We start from the raw sequence: 26,597 nt of genomic DNA on the forward strand, positions 1-26,597 counted from the left end.
ATTTCTTTTCCATGGGGATGGTCTTGATCCCTGTCTCCTGTACAATGCCACGAACCTCATTCCATAGTTCATCAGGCACTGTATCTACCAGATCTAGGCCCTTAAATCTATTTCTCACTTCCACTGTATAATCATAAGGGATTTGATTTAGGTCATATCTGAATGGTCTAGCGGTTTTCCCTACTTTCTTCAATTTGAGTCTGAATTTGATAATAAGGAGTTCATGATCTGAGCCACAGTCAGCTCCTGGTCTTGTTTTTGTTGACTGTATAGAGCTTTTCCATCTTTGGCTGCAAAGAATATAATCAATCTGATTTCGGTGTTGACCATCTGGTGATGTCCATGTGTAGAGTCTTCTCTTGTGTTGTTGGAAGAGGGTGTTTGCTATGACCAGTGCATTTCCTTGGCAAAACTCTATTAGTCTTTGCCCTGCTTCATTCCGCATTCCAAGGCCAAATTTGCCTGTTACTCCAGGTGTTTCTTGACTTCCTCCTTTTGCGTTCCAGTCCCCTAGAATGAAAGGACATCTTTTTTGGGTGTTAGTGCTGTGGGTTACAGTCCTTGTTTCAAGTCAGTGGTCTATTCACGAAGATTTCTGTGGTTTTGCTTCATAGCTTACACGCATGTCGCACATTTGGGAGACAGAGGGAAAGGAAAAGGGGTGCTGCACCAGAAAGAAGCCTGGACAAGACCCTGTAGTTACTACGTCCCTGGAAAACGCCAGCCTGAAGGTGGCGGGGGACAGGACAGGGAGGAGGGGTGGCCCCCCACACCCAGCCAGGCCCTAATCACCTTCCTCATATTGGAAATGCTTTCTGCCTCCATCAGATCAGAACTCAAAGAATAAGGAGCAGTGCTTTCATCTGAACGTGCTGTGCCCGGCCCAGTAAAAGATGGACTTGTTTGGGTAAACACTTGATGATGAAGCCACACTCCTTCTTGGGAGGGACTCGAACCCACTGTCATTTAAATCGAAACCACACAACAGGTGTCAGGAATTAGTGAAGCTCGGGTTCACAGAAAGAAGTCTGGTCACAGAAAGAAATCAACGCGAGGCAGTGATAGGCAAAGAGTGAGTCTGTTAGCAAAGGACACGTGTGAGAGATACAAGCGGACTGGCAAGGGATCACAGCCCCGAGAAGCAGGAGGGCTAGATCTTTATCGTCTAAGAAACAGTGGGGAGGGGAGACAACCTTCCTCATTCTCGGGCAGCCACCAAGGCTTAGCATCATTACTTCCTCCTTAGATCTGCACGGTCTAGCCAGGACTGTCCTGGCACTATTTGTATCGTGTTTATATTAGCAAAAGTGTGGTAACATAGTCTAAAATGTGGCAATTCATCTCCGGTCTCAGGGGAATGTCCCCTTTCATCTAGTTTCTTTCCCCTTTCACCTGTATTTCTGTCTCAGCTGAATGCAAAAATGCTACTCTTAAAGGAACATTAACTCTAACTCTTCATGGAACAAGATTCAGATCCCGTATCTTCTGTCTTGTGTTTTAACTCTCAGGGTGTGTGGCACTTGGATGCACCGGGTCTTCCTCCAAAGTAGCGTAGATTTTTGTTAGGTTACTGGATTCTTTTCTTGAGTAGTTATTAGCTTGTAACAGTCTCCCGAACTCCCTTAAAATTCTCTGTCTTTAATCCTCTAGTAAGATTTCTAAACTGACTATCCTAGTCTATCCTTATCAGTGACACACCATCAGGGGAAAAAAAAAGAGTTCAGAAACATTCTTGGTTGCAAAATACCTGTCCTTGCAGGCAACTTCTGCAGTGTGTTGTCTATTTTTGTCTTTAACTTGTGAAGCCTTGTCACTTGGTTTCTTCATAGCGGTCAATATTTGCCAGTATCAGCGTTCAGCTTCTCAAGAAGGTACTTGGTAATGACGGCCTGTGGACCACCTCTGCAGGTGAGATGAGCAAACAACAGAAAAAGGGACACTGCTGGCTTTTACCTTTGAGCTGGTGAACATTGGGGCCAAAAAAAAAAAAAAAAAAAAGGAGTCTAATCAATCAAGTTATCCAGCAATTTAGCCAGATCCTCCCTGAATTAACCAAGTGAGAAAGTCAGTTTCCAAAATAAAAATTAGAAACACATTAAGGCATAATTTCCACTTACTCTAATGACACATACCGTGGGAAATGTTCTGGAGCGCTCCTACTTTTGACTGTTCATATTCGGTTTCCCCATCTGTACAAACGAATATCATGTTACTGGCCTCACAGGATTGTCGTGAGGACTAGCTAAATCCATACGACAGCATCTACCACAGTAAATGGTCATTGTTTTTCTTGTAATAATAAAAATTACAAACTGGGCTCACGCTCAAGTATTCCGTCTTCTGCTTGAGTGTTAGCCTTTGAGAAATAGGATGTCGTTTGTGAACAGTTTGCTCTAGACGTAGACTTTCCCCGGTTCGTATTTAAAGCACTCACCGTGGACATGTGATCGTGTCATGACTGGTTCCCGGGCGCGGCGTGTCAGTGACCACCTGGAGCAACCACGGAGTTGGTCGTGGCACACCAGGATGCTTGGCTCCGGACCTCTGCACATCGCCTGAGTAGGAAACTATTCCCTTCCTCCTCGGCACGAAAGCCACACAATGGGAAGGTCGTGGAGAAATTTACTAACACAGAATGGAAGAGAAAGAGGTGGCCTTGTCTCCTGTCCCAAGGCCGCAAGGGCAATAGTCAGTCATGGGAAAAAGAGAGTCTAGTGAAGGTTCCTGCCCTCAGCGTCCTAATGATGGGCTCACAGGTGAGTGCTGCCCAGGTATCACCAGTGCCGTCTCCTGCCGAGAGAGAAGCTGGCTGACGTCAGAAGTCTGCATGAAGCGAAGTGTCCTCCAGAGGGTACTTTGTCTCACAGATGATGTCGTCCCTGGTACTCCCTTCCCTTTCAGATGTGTACCCGACTCCTTTATCACGGGCACACGGAAATCACTGGCTTGTTGAAAGCCACAAAGGTGGCGAGGTGCTGTTGGTTGATTTCTGTCCCCGCCACCCCACAAGATTCATTACCTGAAATCCTAACCCCAGTACCTGACAAGGTGACCTTCCCAGAAAAGAGGGTTGCCAATGGCATTCCGCTGGAGATGTGTAATGAGCTAACAGGAGGAGGTCATAGCAGGCTGGCGCGGATCCCTCCTCCAACATGACCGGTGCCCTTGTAAGCAGGAGAAATGTGGACACAGACATGTACCCAGGGGATGTTGTGTGTGGAGGTGAAATCGAAACTCAAGATAGTGCTTCTACAAGCCAAGGAAGGCTAAGAGGGCCAGCCAACCCCAGCTGAGAGCAAGGCCTGGATCGGCGTCTCAGCCCTCATGAGGAACCAATCCTGCCACACCGTGACCGTGGACTTTTACCCCCGCAAGTATGGGCCGATAGATCATCTAAGCTCCTCGGTCTGCGGTTCTTTGTTAGAGCGGCCTGGCAGACTCAGACAGGAGGACGTGTAGCTCTGGGCACACAGACTGAGTAGGGCGAAAGTGACGCCAGGGCCGGGCAGTCTCAGGGCCAACACACCCCAAGCTCCAGCTGTGGTCTGGAATCCGTATGACCCCCCCCCCCCCCCCGGCCCCGGTTTTAAGAGACTGGAATTGAAGAATGAGCAGCCACCCTCTGCTGCCTCCTCTTCCACCGGCTGGAAGCAGAGGACTCTGCCCCTGGCTGGCAGGACAAGGCAGGAGGAGCCTAGCTCTTCCGATGATGGTCTTTTCCTCCAAAAGAGGAAGGCCAGCCACAGAGGAGGCTGCGGGGCTGCAGCCCATGGGGTTGCAAAAGAGTCAGCACAGCCAAGCAGCCACACACACGCAGATAAAGATCTCTTGCTCCGTCCTCTCTCACTCCTGTTACTGGCTGACCCCAAATCGGACGAAATCATTCTGATGGAGGTTGGAAGCCCCGTCACGCCTTGCTCTCCCTCTCCGCCTCTGCCAACTCCGTGGCGGGGACACACCCTGAGGCCCAGGTTGCACTGAGGGCCAAGCACGGCCCTGGGTTCGGGTACCCAGTTCTCAGGCGTTCTGCTCCGCCCTTCCTACGCGTGGTCGTCAGCCTGAGCATTTCGGACTGACTCATCTAAGTCCTTCTGCCCAGTGGTGCGTCTTCCACAATCCCCATCTTCCCCTTCCTCCTCCACCAGGCAAGTCATGACCTATTCCAGAATCTCAGTTTCAGCACTAGCAAATGATAAAATCAGCGCAAACATGGATTCCTACGCAAATTTAGTGGGCTAATGTTTAATTCTCCTCCCACCCCCCACACTGTAAATTTCAAGGTCTAGCAACCCTGGGACAGAGGGTTAAAAAAAAAAAAAAGTCTAGACTTGGCAGGTGGCTCAGTAGGTAAAGAATCCATCTGCAAGGCACTCCAGTATTCTTGCCTGGGAAATCCCATGGACAGAGGAGCCTGGGGGCTACAGTCCATGGGGTCGCAAGAGAGTCGGACACAACCCAGCCACGAAAGAACAACAACAAGAAAATCTAAAAATAGAAGCTCTTCAGTTTAAACTTGGTCACAGTGAGAAGTCTTTCAAAACCTCAGGAGAGTGGAAACAGTAACGGCATTAACGATGACAAAAGCAACACTCGTTTGATTTTTCCTAATGTTTCAAAAGTCAAAATAGCTTAAGATCCAACCAAGCACGTATTCCCCGACTACTACGCTATGAAAAGCACGCTAAAGTAACACAAACGCTCTGTTGAAACCACCAGAATTTGCAAAGCAACTGCTGTAACGTAAGAGCCAAATATGTTTATTAACTCACCGGGGCCTTACCTGTTTGCACAAAAGCCAGCCGAGCCTGAAATCTTATCTGAAGATGGCCAGATGGCAAAGCCAGCATCTTTAATGCGTGAGAAAGGCCCTAGAGGAAGATGCAAGGCCAGTTCTTGCAAAAGGGATTTACCGCAGACTATTCCTGTTGCCACTCGAACAAATAACTCCCAGGAAACCTACTTAGGGAAGCACAGCCCGTCACTCTAACACCTGCAGGAGCGGAATCCTAGCCCACCAAGAGGTCTGGCAGCACATTGTCAGGAAGCGCTGCAGTCAGCCTCTGGCCAGAAAACCCTGGGGGCTCTAGCAAAGGCTTCTGGCATCAGCACTAACATTTCTTTGAAATCAACAACAACGTTTTTTTTGTAATCCTTCAAGTCAGCGAATGTGAGACTGCAAGCCGGATAATGGAGCATGATGGGGGTAGGTGGGAGGTGCGGAAATTTATCTTAATGGTTCACACACTGAGCTGGGGAGGTAGAGGCACCTCAGGCCCCAAGTCAGTGCCTGCATTTCAAAAAGCTTTCAGTGCTCATTCAGCAGGAGCTGATAAAGAATGAACTTGGCCCGCCATTAAAGCTCAATATAAACACCTAGCAGGCTACACTGTGACTTCCCAGGTAGAGAGGATCAGCCGTGTTCTCTGCACCCCTTCCGTATTTCTACCCCGCCTGCCTCCGAGAAGGGCCTGGCCTGCAGATTCACACACGGTCCTGATAATGAAGTGAACAAAATCCTCTCTGTTGTAAATGCCGATTACAGGACCGTGGAGAGTGGGCACAAAGTCAGAAACCACTGCTAACTGATGTGTCTGTTCTCTTTCAAGGAAAAATTGTTCCTCTCAATTACTTCACAGAACTTGGCGTTCACATGAATTCATTTTTCCCCCAGTTGTAATTTGTAGGAGAAATAACCAAATGAAACTCACCTAAGGACCTCATTTTATATTTTTCCCTGTGTGTGCAGGCTCAGTCATGCCCAACTCTTTGCAACCTCGTGGACTGAAGCCCACCAGGCTCCTCTGTCCCTGGAATTCTGCAGGCAAGAATACTGGAGTGGCTTGCCATTTCCTTCTCCAGGGGAATCGTCCCCACCCAGAGATCGAACCTGTGTTTCCCGAATTGGCACTGTAGATTTACCACCGAGCCACCGGGGAAGCATTTTCCCCTGTGATGTAATGTAATTAATCGTTTCTGTTTTTTCTTTTTCTCCTGAAGACCCAATATTCTCACTGGCCAGACTGTAGCAAATGTCCAGCACTGCCGTACAAAGAGCTCCCCTTCTGGGTGCTGACCACAGTGGGTTTTCAAGACATCTAGTCCAGATCTGGGTCTGGACTCTAGGTTACAAGCAAAGGATCATTTGGGGTGCCATTTACTAAAATGCACTCCCTAGAATGAAGGATGGTCCCCAAACGTGGATGAGTAAGGACTTCCCTGACTCAGACGCAAAGTCCACTGACGCGTATGAATCCAGCTTGTGAGATAAAGCAGATGGCTTACAGACCCAAAGCTGATGCCAAGGTGTTTCTCCTTTAAAACCTTTCCCTGGTTATGGCTTTGACACCAGGTAAGACAATAGGCTGTAAAGGAATACTGTTGTGACCGAGAAGGATCGTCTGGGGTCCATGCAGTCCATGCGGGCGGGCGGGGGGTGGGGGGGGTGTCACAAAGAGTCAGACACAACCGAGTGACTGAACAATCACAAACAGGGCCCTCTGGGGTCTTTCTAGAACAGGACTCTCCCCCCATGTCCTCCGCCTGCATTTTTTTGTCTGTAGAAAAACCTTAGTCAAAGAGCACATTTAATCAGAAAGTGAGAACTTGAAGCAAGAAAGGAAGACAGTCAAGCAAGACAAAATAATAATAGTTTAGACATTAGACAAAGTCAAGGACCTTGAGTTCCTCCTCAAAGGCAATAGAAGGATTTTCCTGATGGCTCAGCAGGTAAAGAATCCGCCTGCAGATGCAGGAGGCCCTGCTCTGATCCCTGGGTCAGGAGGACCCCTTGGAGGGGGAAATGGCAGCCCACTCCAGTATTCTTGCCGGATACAGTCCACGGGGTCGCAGAGAGTCAGACGCGGCTGAGCGCACGGCCAGGGCAGTAGAGGGTGTTCTGAGCCGCGCTCTTTGAGCCTTTCTGCAGATCCTGAAACCCCCACCAGGGGGCAGAATTTAACTGCCTGCTGCCCACAAGCACGTAGACCGCAGACCGGCTGGAACCAGAAGGCTGATAATGCTAAATCCCGATGACCTCACCCCCAACCAATCAGAAGAATGTCCACAAGCAGACTGTACACCCCACGACCCGCTCCCTCACCCTGCCTTTATAAACCTTTTCCTCAAAGCCGTGCGGGCGTTCAGGCCTTTTAGGCACTGGCCAGCGGGACCCCTTGCTTGGCACCTGCAATAGCGCTGCAGAGTGAGCTGTCCTCATTACTGTCTTCAGCCTCAAGGGGCAGCCCTTCCGGGGCTCCAAAGGTGCCCATTCAGTGGCATTTCATCCAGTGATTAGAGGTGACAGCCACTGCGTGCCTGGACCCCCAGCACCCCTTTGCCCATGGGAAGCACTCAAGTCCAGGGCTCCCCACACCAGCTCCTGATTCCCGTCGTCACTGTGGGCTCTCTTCCGGTACCTCTCCCGGCGCCTGTTTCGCATCTGCCAGACTCCAGGGGACAGAAACCTCAGAGTCATTTGACCAGGGCGGGTATAATACGAAGACTTTTAAACTATCTAGAGAGGATTCAGTACTAAGGCTGCATACTGTCACCCTGCTTATTTGACTTGTATAAGAGTTCATCATGCGAAATGCCAGGCTGGATGAAGCATAAGCTGGGGTCAAGACTGCTGGGAGAAATATCAGCAACCTCAGATATGCGGATGACACCACTCTAAAGACAGAAAGTGAAGAGGAACTAAAGAGCCTCTTGATGAAGGTGAAAGAGGAGAGTGAAAACTCAAGATTCAAGCATTCAAAAAACTAAGATCATGGCATCCGGTCCCAACACTTCATGGCAAATAGATGGGGAAAAAATGGAAACACTGACAGATTTTATTTTCTGGGGCCCCAAAATCAATGCAGACAGTGACTGCAGTCACAAAGTTAAGACGCTTGCTCCTTGGAAGGAAAGCTATGACAAACCTAGACAGCATATTAAAAAGCAGAGACAGCACTTTGCCGACAAAGGTCCATTCAGTCAAAGCTATGGTTTTCCCAGTGGTCATGTATGGAGGTGAGAGTAGGACCACAAAGAAGGCTGGGTGCCAAAGAACTGATGCTTTGGAACTGTGGTGCTGGAGAAGACTCCTGAGAGTCCCTTGGACTGCAAGGAGATCAAACCAGTTAATCCTAAAGGAAATCAACCCTGAATATTCATTGGAAGGACTGATGCTAAAACTGAAGCTCCAATCCTTTGTCCACCTGATGCAAAGAGCTGACTCATTGGAAAAAACCCTGAGGCTGGGAAAGACTGAGGGTAAGAGAAGGGGGCGACAGAGGATGAGATGCTTGGATGGCATCACCGACTCAGTGAACATGAGTTTGAGCAAACTCAGGGAGATGGTGAAAGGAAGCCCGGCGTGCTACAGTCCATGGGGTCACAGAGTTGGACTGAGCGACTGGCCACACTATTATATATAAAGTAGATAATCAACAAGGACCTACTGCACAGCAAGGGAACTCCCTTTTCTGTAATAACCTATATGGGAAAAGAATCTGAATCAGGTTGCTGTATACTCAAAACAAACACAGCAGTGGAAACGATGTGTGCTCAATCGTGTCCGACTCTGCGGCCCCGTGGACGGCAGCCCGCCAGGCTCCTCTGTCCGTGGGATTCTCCAGCAAGAATACTGGAGTGGGCTGCCCTTTCCTCCTCCAGGGGACCTTCCCACCTCAGGGATTGAACCTGCGTCTGCTGCATTGCAAGTGGGTCCTTTATCTGCTGAGCCACTGGGGAAGCCAAACTCCAATATAAAAAAAAATTAAAGCAGAAAAAAAAAAAAACCCACCACTATAGGAGAGCACAATCCGAAGCTGGCTGAATCTGGGGATGTGGAGGGCCAACTACAAATCACGGGTGGATTAACCCCCTCGTTGTGTAACTGATAATTTGTTTATGTATAACTGTTAGGGACTTCCCTGGGGGCTCAGGGGCTAAAGCATCTGCCTGCAGTGTGGGAGACCTGGGTTTGATCCCTGGGTCAGGAAGATCCCCTGGAGAAGGGAATGGCACCCCACTCCAGCACTCTTGCCTGGAGAATCCCATGGAGGGAGCAGCCTGGTGGCTACAGTCCATGGACTCGCAGAGAGTCGGACACGACTGAGCGACTTCACTTCACTTCACTTCAATGCGTTGTTAGATGCTTACTATTATTTTATCCGTACTTTTGCTTTGGTTGTCTGTGGTTTTGTATTTATGCAACTTTTACCAGGTTTAGAAAACACTGCTATAGTCATATCGTAAAAAAAATTTTTCTAAGTTTTCCTTCCATTGCTGTGACCTGAAGCCATTTGAGTAACATTGAGATTATCTTAAATTTGAAGGTTTGAAAGAATTCCTCTAAGAAAGCAGTGGGACCTGGCACTGGATTTTTTTTTTTTTTTTTTCTAATTCTCTTATGGGAATTTGTGTTTTAAATGTCTGTCTCTCCAGGGATCCGTTTTGCCTCATCATCAGTTTTATCTAGGTTTTTCCACATTTATTTCCACGGAGTTGTTCCAGGGAGCGTTGCTTTCAATTTTTTCCTTAATTGTAACAGTTTCTTCCCCACTGGCGCGTCTTCTTCATGTTTTGTTTTCACGTTGATTTGGCTACAGGCCTGTCAACTTTGATTCTCTGACGGCACTTGTTTGAACAGGGCCCTCATCGTAGCTGCCCCTTCCTGTCCTTCGTTACCAGGCCTTCAGGAAACCTGCCTTTTTGGAGGCGCCCCCTCTCCTCTGGATGCAGGGCCTCTGCTGCTGCCCTGAGGGCGGTCTGCCCTGAGAGTGGGGCCCGCGGCGAGGTTGCGCCGCCTCTGTCCTGCGCGGCCCTCGTGGGTGCTATGCTCTGGAGTCCAGGCAGCTCTGCTCGTCCAAGACGTTCACGCCCCCGTTGACCACTCACTGCAACCTGTGATGTGTGCCCTCTCCCGGTTACGCCGTCGGTCTGGGCTAGAGAGGTTTTATTTGTTCTTTTTCTGACCCGTTCTCAGGATGTGGGAAGGGATTCCAATTCCAGTGGCCTCCATGATCCTTTGGCATTTTTAACCCTAGAATGTTTTCTTTCCTATTAGTCCCACAGCTGGTGACACGTCCAGAGCTGTGGTCTCCACCTTTTGGGTTTAAATGGGGCTTCTCCCGTATGGGAGACTGGTCACGTTGTGGAGGTACGTGGGGAGTGTGGTCAGGAGTACAAGAGAGTCTGGGAAACTCAGCACAGACTATCTTTCAGAGATTCACAACACACGTCCTTTAAACCCCTAAAAGTCTCGAAGGGTCAGAATCGGGAGTAGAAACGAGCTCCTTCACGGCACACCTGCCCACGGCTGGGCCCTCTTTCTTGCAGACCCACTGTGTGCTGGAAGGTGGGGTGCGTTCCCGAGGCAAGTGAGGGCTGAATTGACTACCCCCGACTGGAGGCAACTCAGGGGGACGGATGGCCACCCTGGGCCATGAGAGTGGTGTCATCGCCCATCCCAGGAACTCTGCCCTAAAGTCAGAGTCGGGCGCCCCACCCCCAGGCCCCCACTTCCTCCTGGAGCCGCCACATCTGCTCAGAAACACTGCAGTTTCCACCCATCTGTTCCTTATTCACCGACACAACACTACTGGAAGGCAAGCCCATCAGGGCCCGTCCATATGACGGGCTGGCACGTAAATACCAAAGCGCATCTTCTCTAACGCCAGGATCCGTCAGGGAAAAAGGAAAGGCAGCTTGCACAGACACACCTCTGAACTGGACGCTGGGCACACAACAGAGTCCGCCACTATGGACGTCTGGGAAACCCGGCGCAGACTATCTCTGAGAGTCACAGCACAGCGCCATCCTTCTAAGAGGCTCTGCAGGACTAACGGTTTAACTCTGATCCAGCGTCTCCTAGACGGTTTCCACGGTGAAACTCTTTCTTCACGAGGGGTACTGAACAACTCTTGCAGACTGTTTGGGACACACCCCAAAGATCTGAACCGGGGAACAAAGTACCATGCCCAAAGAGCAGGGCGGGAAGCGGGGAGACTTGTGGGGAGCAGGACTGCGAGTGAGTTCTCCCCATGCTTGTTATGAGTCTATTCTTTCCAAACGCTCCGAATATTAAGCCATATGTGATGAAGTTAAAACACAATGAGCAAAAGCCTCCAGCCCTCGCCCAGACCATTCCTTGAATTAACAGGGAGCACAGAACCCAGCTGCGTCCCCAGGGCTCTGACATCACCAAGTTGCATCGCGCAGTAAGCTTCCTTCTTCCAGCATCGGTACTCATCCGCTCATTCAGCAAACATTTACGAAAGCCCTACTTCCTTCCACATGTTGTTGGGCTCACAGTTGTGCGAGGACCTGACCCTGTCACACTTAGAGCAACTGATGATCACGCCCCTGAATATACAACAACGCAAACGCACCGCAGAGCAGGTAGTGGCTGAAACTGGCTGCAGGAAATGGGCACTAACTCAACAAAGGCGCGAGCATCATCCTGCGTTTGGGGCACAGCACGGGTCACGCTTGCACAGGCCCTGAGGCAAGGGGAACACGGCTTCCCTGGGCATCCAAAGGGCTAGCGCTGCTGGAGTGAAAGAGGACAGCGAGGGTGAAGCAGGGAGGCCAGGGGACAGACACGCGGCCCGTGTCCAGGAGCTTCTGCAGGTTTATTTTGAATCCCGAGGGCAGTAGAAAGTCTTTGACGTGCTTTCAAGCAGGCAGCACCTTTAGAAGACTCCCCTGGTAGCAGTGCAGAGGGGTTGCAGGGCCCACCGTGGCGGCCAGGAGCCCAGGTACCGGGCTCTAGTCCAGGGGACAAGCCTGAGGGCAGGTGAGACGTGAAGAGGCACAGGGAGGTCCAAGTCAAAAGGGCTTGTTGGCAGCACAGACTTGGAGTCAGGATGAGGACAGGCATCCAGAACGCTCCCTAGCTCTAATCTGCACCCCTCGCAGGGACGCTGTTCACCAACGGGGTGGAGGGGGGCCGGGGAGCCTAGCTGTGTTTGCGATCATGGATTTGGTCCTGGACAAAGCGTCTGAGATGCTCTGGGCTGGAGATTTGAATCTGGGGATTTCTCCAGGAAAACAGACGGCGGGCTGTGCGCCAAGAGGAGGAAGAGAGATGGCTTTCTGTGACCCCGAGGCCAGCACTCAAGGCTCCGGGGAGGGGTGTCAGCCAGCAGAGGAGACAGAGGAGGTGTCCCCGCACCAGCCCCTGCCACTCCCGAGATGAAGGCAAGACTAGAGCCGAAGACGCTGCGTGTTTCACCACGGGGCGCGTGAACAGTATTGAACGCTGGTGAGCGATCAAGCACAAGGCGAGCTCCGGAACACGGCCACTGCAGGACCTGCTCTCAGAGTCCCACTGCACGCTGTGTCCCCGGCTCGACTCTCAGGGGCAGGAGCTGCAGACAGCTGGCAACTCGCACACCCTCAGATCAGCCCGTGGTTGTACCGTGACCCCCGACCCCTTCCTACCAGCAGCGCGCTTTCAGATGCATCTTGATTGCAGCGGCCCTGGGTGGGGCGCTGTGCACAGAGAAGCTGGCCGGAGGCACCCCCCTGTCCATCCCGGGGAGACAAGCCTGAAACCGCAGCGCGGGCTGAGTGGCAGGAGGCGGCAGCTATGTGTGAGGTGACGTCACAGGCTGAAGGATCTCTGCGAACTCCGGGAACCAGCTCCCCTCCCTCGGAGAGCACCCCCAACCCAGGGCCGGCATCCAGCTGCAGAAACCTGGGAACACCTTCCCGTGGGAATCCCCCCTCTGTGGAGGGCAGGCCCCTGCCAGTCGTGGCCACTGACATGAACCTCTGGCGCTGCCTGCAAAGCAGATGAACCGGTTTTACCTCATTTTGTATGTAGCAAAGCTTTCAAGGGGGGTATTCTTTGGAGCTGATCTGGGTTTAAGGAAAGGAGAAACAGCACCAGCCGAGCACATTCTTGCAGAACCCCTACTTCTGGGAGAACAGAACCCATCTTTCTGGCTTCCAGGTGATGTTACCCATCGCGTGATGGGGGCTGGGCCCTTGGGTGTCTTTCTGCCCACAAGTCAACGCCTCCCAGCCCCACGCTTCATAGGGTCCATCTCCTCTAACTCAATGAAAGCAAAAACTTTTGTTCAAAGCTGCTAGAAATTATAAATACCTTGGGAATCTTCTACCAGTGCCTACGTTGCGATGAGTACCTTTATCTTAAGTCATCTGTCAGCATCTTCAAATTCGAGTCTTCCCAGAGGCTGCAGCCCACCGCGGTCACAACCAGGGATGGGCCACCTGGCCACCTGGGGATCTCTGTGTCCGGCCAACAGGGAAACAGCCGGTCTTCCCAGAAAAAGTGAGAACGCGAGTGTTTCGAAGAATTTATTTGCTTTCTCCACATTGGTCACAGCTATGGTTTTACATCAGTAGAGTCTGTTACTTACAAACAGAACACACAGGGAAACAAAATCACTCCTGTCTCCGCAAAGTTACACGGTGGGTGCTGGGCTTCCCGCGAGCCAGGGGGGCCCTGAGGTCTCAACAACCTGCACTCAAGTCCTGGTTCTAACTGTGAGAGACGACTTGAAGGTGAGTGACAGGGCCCCAGAGGGGACGGTGCTGAGTGTGCCCTGTGGCTGCAAGGGGGGGTCACACGGAGACCAGGCCCCCCGCCCCCATTCCGGCCCCACGCCGACTCACTCTGCAAACTGCCTCCTGGATCATCGTTGCCGTATTTAAGATACTTACGCAAGGGCTCGTTTTTCAGGCAGGGAGGGCGGTGGTGTTTTGCAGCGGACGGTACGGTGCATGCTTACCTGTGGTGACACGGCTTCGTGCGGTGCCGAGTCAGCCTCTGGGGTCAGGTGTGCTTCCTGCCGTCACTTAGCTCATCTTAAAACCGAGGCTCTGGGGGCATGTGGTGGGGGATGCAAAAATCGCTCCTCACAGGACAACTGAGGACGTTTTTAAGTAAGAGGCGCATGTCATATTAGGATGAACTTTATTTTTACATTGTTATACAATCCATTCATAAACTTAAAAAAAATACAAAGACATGACTTCATTGTTGTCCCAGAAAAGATGTTGGGTGGTGGTACCAGCTTGCTTCCTCTACGGGTCTCCTGCTGAGATAATCTGTGAGCAAAACGCCCCACGTGCGTCCTGACAGTGAGAATGGAGGACACACGGTCTGGTGACACCCCGCCTCCGCCTCCTGTGCGGGCTGACGGACCTTGGGGTGGGCTGCGGTCCCGAGAGAGTGGTCCCAGGACCACCAGCCCATCAGGAACGTCTGCTTCCCTGTAAGGTGGGGGTGGCCCGGCTCCAGCCTCCTCCACAGAACAGTGTGCCTTCTGGGGACACTCATCTCGTGATACGTTTGTCCCCGAAACACACACGCTGATGAAACTTCACTGACTGGAACCCAGCCAGCAGAAAGCGGGAAGCGCCCAGCCCTGTGGACCCAAGAGGTCGGAGGTGGGGGTTCTGAATGGCACACACAGAGAGGGTGCCCTGTGCCCCAGCTCTACCCCACTGGGCTCTGCCCCATCAGGGATGGCCCTCTGGAAAGGGCGGCCTGCTGCCAGCCAGCGTGCCTGCATCTTTTCTGGAACAACCTGGAGTTTACAGTTAGATCCTACGATTGGTACAGACGGTGAAGAAAAGCCGACATATTTAATATGTTACCACTTTACTTCAACTATTTGTCAACATGAACACTGAGAGTTTTGGAAATACATGGTCCGCAGTGTGGCCTCACGCGCCTGGCGCCGGAAGGCATGCAGTACACGTCGACTGTCCCAGGCACACCACTGCCCTTGAGACCGCAAGACAGGACGCCTCGGGGTCCGGGCTCTGCGGGATGACTGGGAGTTTCGGGGTCTGTGGAACTGGGGAGCCTCCCCCCACCCCCCAGCTCAGCCCGGACCGGAACAGACACGCCATGCTTCCCATCTCTCTGAGTGGATGCCCAAGGGAGGAGGACCACGCGGACGGGAAGATAAAGGTGGGCAGGTTAAAGTCACACTTCTCTCGAAAAAAAAAAAAGAAAAGAAAAGGCTCAACTCTAGATTGCTGTATTTGCTCTCTCTGGAGATTAACAAAGTGCTCGGCTTGCAGAATTGCTGGTTTGGAGACCTGGATGATGCGAGAAAGGGGGTGAGGTGAGGTGGGGTGGGGTGGGCAGAGCCCCGGCCGCAGCCGGGGTGGGCTCCCCGGGGCTGTCCCGCCGCAGTCCAGGGCCCCACGCCCGTGCAGTCCCGCGCCAGCTTCGCCCTTCCTGCGGGGGCTCCCGCCCGGCAGGGCCTGGGGCGGTCCTCTGGTCCGCGGCCTAGGAGCACAGCACAGGCGGCTGCAGTGGCTCGAAGGGCTGAAACTGCAAAGGACGGCCCGTGGGTGACTCCGGCCCCGAGGGGGCGGACGGGGCCCCCACACGTGGAAGCGACAGAGCACAGCGGGAGAGCCGGGCGCGGCCCCGGCGGGGGCGGGGGCAGGGCGCTCCTCGCCGGGCTCGGACTGGCCGCGGAGACGTAACACGGGGGCGTGCGAGCACACGGCCACATGGAAATCACGAGGGTCACGGCCACCACTCAGAAAACAAGACGGGAAGCACACACACCGCCCTGGGTCGCTAACCGCCAAGAGCAGCAGCCTTCGGTTCTCTGGGGCGTCTGCCTGCGGCGGCTGGAGAGAGGATGGAGGGGCTATGGTGCTGGGAGACGGGCATGAGCTGGTCGCTTTCATGTGGGAGATGAACGCCTCTCTGCTGGGTGTGGGGCGCCCGCGGAGGGCTCTGAATGAGTGTGCAGTAAACCGGATGCATACGAAAGAAATATGGTTCATGGAAATTCACAGTTATTGCAGCCATTTAAAGTGTCTAAGAGTCTGGGTAACCAACAGTCCGGGACAACCAGTTCTGAACCAGTGCTCCCGAGTTGCTACGGTAGAGTTCACTGCATTTTTAAAATCTATTTGCTTACCTGAAATAACAGAGCAGTTATAATACTGATTACCTATGATAGTCATCTGTTAATAAAATAAGGATTTATACAAAGCAATATCGGACTTTGAAAACACTTAGATGCTATGTTACTTGGCACGTTAGTAGTGATCGCGTAAAGATTTCAGCCAGTCCTGGGGGTGGGGCATCTCTTCTTACGAAAATATGGAAGTATCTGAGTTTGTCCCTAGCGTTTACATTTTTGGTCTAATCTCTCACACCTTTGTCTAAGGTTCTGTCTTCCTATCAGGTAAGTGGGGCTCCTTGTAAAGTCTCTATTGCTAATTCTGTGGACTGAAACGTTTGCCTTTCACACACAAATCCTACCTATACAGTATATATATATATATATGTATATATGTATTTATATATTTATATATTTATATTATATAAAGTTTACTTACGTATTTTCATCAACCATATCAGGTCTACTTAGGTTTTGCCCATTGTCAATAAAAGAGCAATAATGCAGCAAGTTTTGGGGTGTGTGTTTGGTTCTGTCTCTGGTTTTTTGTGTCTTTTCTTTTCCTAGGCTGGGTCATCACCCCCAGGTACAATGAGGGAGCTGGGAGCTGGGTGGGGATGGGGGCCGGGACTCGGGTCAACGTCTACCCGGCCGGCGGCACCGTTTCCGGGCTGGTGGAGGCCAAGGCCCACCTCTCAGGCCGAGGGGCGCCCCTGCCAACTCAAACCGGGGGCTGTGTTCCCTGTGACTCGAGCCCCGGGGCTCGGGGGGGGCTCCGTCCAGGCCGGGGGGCGGAGGGGAGGTGCAAACAGAAGGTGCCCTGGGTCTGGTCTGGGGCTGCCACCCCTGAGCGCGCCTGTGTGGTGTGCACGTGTTCCGGGGGGGTCCGGGACCCCCACTCAGGCTGTCTACACAATTGTGCTGATGCCGCTGGGCTTGGCCTTGCTGCTGGTGGGGGGTGGTGGGGCGGGCGGCTGCCCGTGGTGGTGTGCCGCGTGGCCCGCGGGCAGCGGCGGGTGGCCGTGCGCGTGGGCCCCGTAGGCGGGGTGCCCCCCGTGGGGGCCGTGGTGGCACTGGTGTGCATGCTGGAAGTGCTGTGGGGGGTGGTGGTGGTGGTGGTGGTGGTAGGGGGGCGGGTTCTGCTGCAGGTGGCAGTACTGGGCATGGTGCCCGTGCGCCGGGCCCGCGAGGGGGCCCTCCACAGGCCCCTGGGGGTGGCCGGCCGCAGGGTGTGGCGGGGGCGGGGCTGGGGGCAGGTGCGCCTGGGGAGGGGGCTTCCCTCTCTTACTCCCAAACAGGGAGCCCAGGAGGGAGGAGGAGCTGGGCACAGCCTGGTGTGGGCGAGGTGGGCAGTCTCGTGTTGAAGCAGCTCTCCGGCGCATGTGAGGACTGCTAATGATGGACCCCTAAAAAGGAAATTCATAGAAACCAAAATTAAAAGAGCTTAGCGCACCTACGGAAGAATGATTCTTAAAAAAAAAAAAAAAGTTAAAAAGTTTCACCCAGTGGCTGCTAAGCCTTAGTTCAAAGTGCTGGCCGCAGAGGCCAGGCCGCGTGAGGCTGGACTCAGGGGCCACCTCCGGACACTGCCGTGCAGGTCAGCTGGCAGCCCACGAGGGGGCCTTGGGGTAGAGACACGGGGGGGTAACGCAGCCCTGCTGAGCACCCTGCCTGGGGGGTGGCCCGCGCCTTCAGATCAGAACCGTGTGTCTGCGGGTGTCTGTGAGCGGCGTGTGCGGGGTGGGGCGGGGCGGAGAGGGGCCCGCTCCCGCACACACCCTGCCCTGAGCTCTCCTGGGTCCTCAGTGTCCGAGGGCTTGTGCTCTGCCTGCGGGGAGGGGGTGCTGAGGGCCGCAGGAGGGGCTGGGGGAGGCTCCCCCTGCGGGTGGGCACCGCCTAGGCGTCTCACTGCGGCTACCTAACTACCTAACGCCAACCAAACACGGGATGAGAGGAGACAGAGAGGCCTGCAAGCTGAGCAGAGATGAGAACAGGAATGTCGACATGGCTGGGGATGAATGGAACCTCATGAAATCCACACTGAACTCCTCTCTCTCCCGGCTCTCCGCCCCCGAGCTGGCTGAGCAATTCCGAGGCGCCCTGACTGCAGACACACAGCAATCGAACCTCCAGGAAGGAGAAGCGATGGGGATGGCAGAGCGTGGAAGTCCGAGAGGGCGGGACCGACAGCGAGGGGGCGGGGCCGTGCCTGGAGTGCGGGAGCCGGGGGTGTTAACCATGCTCAGGGGCCGCGGGGCGGGGGTTAAGCGGAGACTAAACCGTGACATACAGACCCGGACCCGCCCCCACCGATCCAGCCCCCACAAGCGGTGAGGGGCGCGGGCGCGTCTAGGCGGGTGGCATGCACGTGCCAGGCAGGCGGGGTGGATCTGGCCTCTGTGGAGAAGGGAAGGAGGAGCGGAAAAAAAAAAGACAAGAGGCAAAAACTGAGGACGGGAGGCAACACACGACAGCCAGCCGGACGGGCTCCTACTTACTTCCACATTGCTCTCTAGCGATCCTGCACTGCTGCGACGCCCTCGCTTCCCTGCCCAGAACATGCAATACCAGAGGTTAGACGCGACGCGGCCCGCGCTGCCACCCGCGGCCCGGCGGAGCCGGGGGCGTGGCGCTGACCACTGAAAAAGACAACGCGGTTCTTAAAAAGCAAAAAAAAAAAAAAAAAAAAAAAAAAACAGACAAAAAGACAAAAAAAAAAAATCTTTTCCAACCAGCCCAACTTTATCCCCCTCTCATGGACCGGAAGCCTGTGGGGTGGGTGCCGGGGAGGGTGGGGACAGGCCGGCTCCTCCAGCAGCTGAAACGAGCCAAGCGGGGTCCTGCACTGCCCTGCGGTGGATTTCACGGTCGTATGTCGCACACACGCGCACGCGCACACACACCGCGGCCTGCAGGGCTCGGGGACTCTCAGGAGACGAGCTCCAGGCCCCCTCTCTCTGGGGCTGCGTTTGCTTTGTGCAGTATCTGGCCGGGGGCATGGACGGGCCCGCAGACCAGCTCTCCCCACTGTGGGCGCCAGACCCCCGGGACGCCACACACCTTCCCGGCCATGAGCCCTCACTGACAACGCCTCTGAATGCCCCGCCCATGGCGCGGGGCAGGCATGCAATCCGCGTTGGCCGTGCCCGAGGAGGCTGAGTCTTCCTCTTGGTTCTGGACGCCCAGAGCCCGCCCCACCCTCCACGGGCCCTCCAGACGACTTCTCCGGGGGTTCCTGCAGGACACCGAGGCTGTCGGGGACGATGGTGCCCAGCTTGAGGGCTTGGCCAGGTCCAGCCTCCAGCCGGCTCTTGGGGGCAGAGAAGGCACTCCAGACATTCTTCCGGCTTCTACAAGCCCCGCCGCGCGGGACAGGTGCTCTCTGTCCACGTCAGGAGGAGATGGGGGCTCTGGCCAATGGACTGAGCGACTTTATTCCCACGGCGAGCAGTTTACACCACATCCGCCTGTCCACGTGAGGCGGGAGACCCTGGCCATGCTGCCTCCGAGCTGGACCAGCCCAGGTGCCCGGGAGACGGAAGGGGCGGCCTTGTGCCGTGGTGTGGCCCACGCCCCGACCTGCGCTGGGCGGATAGGTTGTATCTGGACCCTTTGGGTTGAAACGGTGGCAGCTGCACGTGCCCGCCAACAGCAGGCTGAGGGGAGTGTCCAGGGCCTGGGTCTTCACCTGCTGACCCCCAAACTTGAGTCCAGCTGGGAGCCTGGGGTCCCCTGAAGGTGGTGCCGGGTCCCGGCCCCAGAGCCCACAGGACCGGGCTGCAGGGTGGATGCAGCGCTGAGGACCATGGACAACTGTGCAGACACGGCCCTCGTCGCCAGCCAAAGGTAACCTGTCCCTCCTCATCTTTCAGCAGATGTGGACGAGGGGTGACCTCCCCTTCTTGTCTTGTCTCAGCACAGTAGCGCAGGGGCATGGGGCAGAAACAGAGTTCCCAGCCGCCAGAGGGGGGCCCTGCAGAGGGAGGGGTGGCCCCCCGGCAGCCTGCTGACTCTCCGCCTCAGTGTCCGGCTCTGCCCTCCAGCCAGCCTGCTTCTCCCACCAGGACCGGGCTTGGTGTTGGGGCGTCAAAGGAGCTAAACAGAACCCCTCCTGCCCAGCGTGGGCCAAGACTCAGGAGGGCTCTTACTCGGATGTCCAGGAAGGAATCTGAGTCTCTTAGAACTCATCTCTTCGACTTTGCAGGTCAACCGGAGACGCGGGATGTCCTTGCGCTTGTCTGCACTCCAGTCCGGGCACGCCCGTGGGCACCTGCCCCCGAGAGGCCACGTACAGGCGTGTGGACACGCACACCCCATCTACTGATGGAGGGGGACAGACTGGGGCAGCGCAGCCCGGGGCCCCCATCTCGGAAGCCTGCGCGAGCCTCAGGGAGCGCTCCATCCTAGCCGGCGCCTCTCGAGGGCCAGAGAAGGCCCGGTCAGCCTGGCCACGGCCAGCTCGGAGCTGCATCTGGATGGACAGCTGGCGTGGCTCTTCACAGCCTGCTGGCTTCTCAGGGCGGGCCAGCAGGCCAGCAGGGCCCTGCCCCAGGTTTTGTCTGTGGTCCTCTCAATGGTGAGAGTGACAACGGCTGGCACGCTGGGCCAGGCCCCCCACCGACACTTTGCGGGCGGTGACTCTCACAGACCCCGGGGGCAGCGCTCGTCGCCCCTGCAGCCGGGGAACGGAGGCCCGGAGGGGCGACTTGGCCTAGAGCTGGAGCCAGAGCCCCCTAATCGGCATGCTGAGTGGGCCCAGCGAGGCTCTGCCTGGAGGCCCTCGGGCTCCTTGATCACGGGCTGGCACTGCTCTGGTGCCCCCGGAAGGAGCAGGGGCCCTGGCAGAGGCGAAAGGGAGACCACACAGATGGAGACTGGATGAGGCCTCGCAGCTCCGCAGGAGCTGGGTCGGGGCTGCGCCCTCCTCTGGCTCTTGGCAAGCCGGCTGCCTGGGTCCTGCTGGGCCATCAAACCACGCCTGCCTCCTGGGCTCCCGAGGTTCACGGCGGGCTGAAGCCCTGTCCCTGGGGTCCTGGCTCTCGGACAGCTGGGTGGTCGCAAGACTGGGGCAGCCGCTCTGGGAGCAAGGACGAGCCCACTGCTGGGCGCCACTGGCCCTCCACCTGGGCCATCCCCTGTAAGTCCCTCGCAGCCGGGGATATCACTGCCTCCAAGTGCTTCTCCCTGACCTGTGCAGCACAGGGCGCACGCCTGTGGCCTCTTCAGGAGGTGGCTGACGCTGGCCTGTCTTCCTGTGGAGGTCGCGGGGGGCCCTGTCCCAGGCGGGGACCGAAACATCCGTGGAACCTCACCTCCCACCATCGGGAGCAGGCAGCTTCTTCCTGGGGACCCTCTTCAGTGTAGGATCCAAGGACTCTGGTCCCCTGCAGTCCTTCTTGGCTGAGAATCCCCGACAGAAGCCAGCCAGAGCTCAGAGCTGGGCCCCTCACGCAGCCATGCACTGGGCACACAGCTCTGTCTACAGAGAGCGGACGCCTGGGGTCCTGACCATCAGCAGCCAGAGTAACTGGCCAGCTGCGCTGAGGCCACTCCTATCCAGGGGGGCTGGATGAGGCCCCCAGAAGCCGGAGGCGGCCCCACTGCACAAACCCAAACATGGGCCCTGGGCTCCAGCCTGCAGGGCCCCAGAGCAATTCGGTTATGTCTAGCTGGGTGTCACGAGCCCCAGGAAAACCAGAGGTTCTCAACCACAGCCACGCTGCCAGCCAGACTCTGCCCTCTCCCTGCTGAGGGCACCCGGCAATCTGGAGGGAGGTTCCTGATTGTCGTGACTGGGGTGCTATTGGCATCTAGTGGGCAGAGGCGTCCTGTACAGAGCAGCCCCCACGGCAGGGATGGTCCGGCCCAAGAAGTCAGCAGAACCAGGTTGAGAAGCCCTGCCTGACTCTCACGCTGGCCATGCACTTCGCATTTTCATGATGGAAAGAAAATTTAAAAAATGATGAGACAGAAGCAAAGGAAAAAATCCAACTCAAAAATAAAGAAAACGGGAAAGCTTCTGAGAAATGAACATGCTGAAGAGACGGAGCGCCGCTGGGTGTGGGGGGCGGGCGGGGGTGGGATGCGGTCTCGAGCGGCTCTCTCTAGGGGCCCACAGCTGGCCACGCAGTGATGCCTGAGGCTGCTGGACTGGGCTGGGCGAGCACCTGGCGGGAGAGGGGCTAGGGAAGGGGGAGGAGGCTGATCTCACCCCAAGAGGCTCTCCCCCCAGCAAACCCGGGTCACGTCGGGCTCCCAGAGCCAGGGTGCAAGTCGAGGGTCCCAGGAGCCTACAGCATCGGGATGGCCACATGTCCACATGCCTGGCTGCCTCCGGTCCACCTCCACACTGAGCCAGCCTCTTCCGGGGAGGAGCTGCCTGGCCAGATGCGCCTCGTGGGGATGGAAAGGCTGCCCCCTTCAGCCTATGGCCTCCCTGACAGCACTGGCAGGCAAAGCAGGCTGGGGCAGCAGTCTCCCCACCCCCACCACTGCCACGGCCCGGCGCTCCCTGAAGCTCCAGGCACAACCCCCACCCCAGGAGACCTGGGTGGCTTGCTTGCGGGTTAAGAGGCTGGCAGCAAACCACACACGCACAGAAACGAGCAAACGACACTGAAAGACACTCCCGCCCAGGCTTTCTCCCGTCGCCTCTGGGCTGGACGGAGGCCCGGAGTTCCTGGGAAGGGGACCTCTGCCGGGAGAGCAGGCCCCGGGACCACGGGCGATGACAGGGCCCCTGACACGGTGCAGCGGGCATCGCCCCCCAGCCCTCGTCAGCGTGAGGCGCAGGCACAGGCAGCGCAGATCGACGGGGCTTAGCTTGCCTTGCGCAAGAGCCGGGCTCAGGAAACAGGAGGGCAAATAAAGGCAGGGGAGACGGGGTACCCGCCCAGCTGTCCTGCTTCTGACCGTGCAGCCCCGTTCCCTGGGGCCTCCGGGGGATGCCCTCTCTGCCTGCTCAGATGCTATGGTGGGTTGGGGGTGGCCACCCGGACCAGCTCAGTCCAAGCCCCTCTGCCGCGGTGCTCCCCCCCCGGCCAATGTAAGCCCGCTGCGCACGGCGGAGCTTCCTGTGTGCGCTGGGCAGGGGGCGGTCTGGCCCGGCTCTTACCCGCTTCCGAGAGGTCTCGCAGGGAGCTGCTGAGGGCGCTGCGCTTGAGCCCCTCGCCTCCAGCGTAGCTGTCGTCCAGGCAGGCCCGGCTCAGCGTCCCGCCGCCCGGCTCCTTCTTGAGACTGGGGCACTGAGACATGCTGGGCCGCACGACGCCCTTCTGCTTCTCCAGCTCCGCTGCAGCAGAGCGCCGGGCAGTGAGCAGCAGGGCCCTGGCCCAGGGCAGGCAGGGGGTGGTGGCGGGGCCGGGCAACCCCCGGGAGGGCGACGCAGAGCAATGGGGGGGCGCAGTGTGCTCTGGGTGGCACAGGGCCAGGGTTGGCGGAGAGACGGAGGGGCGAGGTCCTCTGGGGAGGAGCTGCAGTGACGCCCTCCCAACCCCCCGGGACCGAGGGAGACCCCGCAGGGAGGCTGCAGAGGTCAGGGCACCGAGGCCTGCAGGAAGCTCAGCGACTCGGGGGGAGACTGCGTTCCTGGGACTAGAGCGGAGCCAGGCTAGCCTGGCCTGGCCGTGGATGGAGGCTGGGGAGCGGGGGCCGCTCCTGTGTCCCCTGGAACATGAACACTGCAGGAACGAGGCTCAGAGCCGGGCAGTGGCGGGGGTGGGTATCGCCAGCTTTCAGTGGAGCCCGGGATGGCCTCAGCCCTGAGTCCATCTGGTGCTTGGGCCCAGAGGACATCAATGCCAGCCACGCTTCGGTGTGGGAGCTCAGCTCCAGACCTCCGGACGTGGAGGGGCGGGGGCACCAGGAACGCCGCGGCCTCCTCGGGGCCATGATGTAGTTCCCTGGGCAGGACAGGCTCTCACCCGGAGACCCCTGCACCGCCCCCTCCACTCCCATGCTCCTCCTGTGGTCTGGGTGGCAGGGTAGGGGGGTGGGCGCTGTCCAGGCACGTGGCCACGGGAGGCCAGAGGGCCAAGGCTCCTGCGTCACGCCCGCCCCCGGCCGCGCCCGTGACCTACCCTCTATCCTGTGCTTCTCCATTTCCTGCACCTCCGCAATGGACTCTCGCAGGTCGTCGGTGAACTTCTTGCGGTCTTGAGGGTTGGGGGCATTGAAGTTGATCAGCACTTTGATGTCGGCCCCTGGGACGGCAGACGTGAGCCGGATGCCGTTGGGGTAGTCTGCGGGGGACGTGAGAGCGCGGGCCTGTGTGCGGGCTCCCCGGCTCCCCTTGGGCCTTGCGTGTCCATGGGGCTCCCCGGACGCGCGCCCCCCACGGGGAGGACAGGCCCCATGGCGCAGGCTGCAGGGACTACCAGATAGCCCCCCGGCTCCCGACTGGGGTCCGCACTGCTCCATGTTCGAGCCGGGCTCAGATCTGGCTGAGTGGAGGCAGGGCCCGGCCCTGGTCCTCCCCTCTGGACGGGCCTGCAGCCTGGACCCTGAACATCAGGGTCCTCGGTCACTCTGCCTGGGACGTGAGGCTGGCTGGGTGCTGAGTCTGGGAGGAGACGGAGGCCGTGTCCCCCCTCACCTGTCCAGTCACCTCGGGGGACCCTGCTGTCTCCTGCCTGGCCTCTGTGCCTACCCCGCCCAGCTCCCTTGGGGACACTGTGGGCGCCCCACAGCCAACAGCACCCCCTCCTCCTTCCTGCCTGGGGCCGCCTCTGAGCTCTCGGGGCTGTGGGGTCCTGGTGCCCCCTCTCTCGTCAGTGGGAATCGACTGCCCGGCGTGCGATGATTCTTGGCCCGGAGGACAATCCCATCACAGCTGAGACCTGCTTCAAGGCTGCGAGCTCCAACGCTTAGACGCCTGAGCAGGTTCCTAAAATTGGGATGCGGGCTGGGGAGACAGCAGCTTGGGGAGCCCGTCCACCGTGGGGGGACTCGGGCCTCACGCGCCCAGACCTGGCTTTCGGGAGATGCCAAGGACAGCTGAGCCCTGTGTGACGATCTCAGAACCAGTCCAATAAAATGGAAGACGAAGTTCGGACCAAGTCTAACGTGAGTGGGCCGGGAGCTGCCTGTGTGAGACCTGGGTGCCTGAGGTGACCCTCCCCTGAGGACCTGGTCTGGTCAGGCTGTTCCCAGGGGGCCCCTGCCACCGCCACCCCTTCCCCAGGGGGGCCTGTTGGACAGAACAGAGCACGTGGCGCCAGACTCCCCGGGGGAAAGCAAGGCGGGGGCAGCCTTCCAGCCTGGGGGTGTGCGATGCCCCAAGACGTCAAACAGCCAGGCTGCACAGCCTCCAGCGGGCAGACCCGGGGCCCTGGTGGGAACCTCGGCAGCCCCTCAGGCACGACCCTTGCCCGACTGGTCAAACCCACTGGATGTCTTTCCTGGATGTCTTTCCACCAACATTTTATTTAAGTAAACTCACTCTGCCCTAGATGTAAAATCTTATCCCCTGCAAGAAGTTAACGGCAAAAGTCAACGTAACGAGCCCCACATCAGATGACATGAAATGCTCCCTGGTTACTCTGAGCCTGCAGCCGGCCCTCTGTTGGTGACAGTGGGAAGATGGACTCTGGGCGCTGGGACCCACTTACACTGGTTTTCAAAGAGCAGCACCTGCATGCCGTACAGGGAGAAGGACTGCCGGAAGCTGTACGTCACCGAGTTCTTCTTCTTCTGGAAGATCTTGGTGACCTGGGGACAGGCAGACACAGAGGCTGAGCCCCAGGCCCGCACTGCGGGGGCACCCCAGGCAATCATGGTTCTCGCAGCCCCCAGGGCTGTGTCCTCCTGTGTGAGGAACCCCCACCCCGCCCCGTCCCGCGGCTCTGAGGCCAGCAGGCTCCCAGGGCAGCGAAGGGCCGGTAGGAGGAGGGACACTCATGCCCGCAGGCCCCACGCAAGCCCAGCGAAACACGCCCACAGATGAGTCGGACAGCAGAGGACACCAGGCCCAGCAACTTGCTCAAGGTCAGGGGCTCTTAAAGGACTGGAAGCCGCATGTCTGGACTCCAGGCTCAGGGGCCTGAGCAGAGTGGCTGGTCTCCCTCGGGCGGGGCCAGGGGCCAGGGGTCCCGGGGAAGAAGGCGGCTGCGGGACTGTCTTCACCCCAGGCTGCCTGTTTTGGGGGCAAGAGCTCCACGTCCTCTTGGGGAGCCCCTCTCTGCCACGCCCAGCCCTCCAGTCCTGGGGCCAAGGCTGGGCCTGCTGCTGCCCGGGGAGCCATGAGGCCTCTGCTAGGGGTGTCAGGAGGCGGCTCCCCGGAGGCTGAGGGGCCGGGCCCGGAGCTGCGGAGGCCCAACGCTCCGCCCTGGAGGAGGTGGCCCAAGGTGCCGGGGGTCTGCGCACCCAGCCCCGCACCGGGGGCCCACGTACCACCAGGAGGTCGTTGAACAGGAAGATTTCGCGCTGGTGCAGCCCGAGCTTCTGGGGCTTGTTCGGGTCCGGAACCTCGAAGAGCCGGCAGTAACACACGAGGCGGCGGTGCGGCAGCGACAGCACCTGGGGGGGGAGGGGGGCCGCGTCAGCCCCGGAGCCCGCCCCGGAGACCACGCCCCGGAGCCCGCGCCCCGGAGCCCGCGCCCCTGAGCCCGCCCCTGAGACCACGCCCCTGAGACCACGCCCCTGAGCCCACGCCCCTGAGACCACGCCCCTGAGACCACACCCCTGAGCCCGCCCCGGAGACCA

General features: G+C 57.2%; 1 protein-coding gene across 5 annotated transcripts in view; it reads right to left on the reverse strand.

Moving 5' to 3' along the window:
• Window positions 1-13,916: 13,916 nt before the first annotated feature.
• The window catches only part of IQSEC1 (IQ motif and Sec7 domain ArfGEF 1), a 139,259-nt gene continuing 126,578 nt past the window's right edge, over window positions 13,917-26,597 (reverse strand). For 3 of the 5 annotated variants that reach the window (XM_040246668.1, XM_040246671.1, XM_040246667.1), the window contains exons 9-14: window positions 26,286-26,411; window positions 25,505-25,604; window positions 23,975-24,136; window positions 23,011-23,187; window positions 18,395-18,444; window positions 13,917-17,302 (exon numbers count right to left, since the gene is read on the reverse strand). In XM_040246668.1, coding sequence (XP_040102602.1) covers window positions 16,805-17,302; window positions 18,395-18,444; window positions 23,011-23,187; window positions 23,975-24,136; window positions 25,505-25,604; window positions 26,286-26,411 — 1,113 coding nt within the window. In that variant the 3' untranslated portion in view covers window positions 13,917-16,804. The remainder of the gene's footprint in view (window positions 17,303-18,394; window positions 18,445-23,010; window positions 23,188-23,974; window positions 24,137-25,504; window positions 25,605-26,285; window positions 26,412-26,597) is intronic. The other 2 variants (XM_040246669.1, XM_040246670.1) reach the window with 2 other exon arrangements.

Source organism: Oryx dammah, unplaced genomic scaffold, assembly GCF_014754425.2.
Source record: "Oryx dammah isolate SB20612 unplaced genomic scaffold, SCBI_Odam_1.1 HiC_scaffold_9, whole genome shotgun sequence".
In the NCBI taxonomy this organism is placed as follows: Eukaryota; Metazoa; Chordata; class Mammalia; order Artiodactyla; family Bovidae; genus Oryx; species Oryx dammah.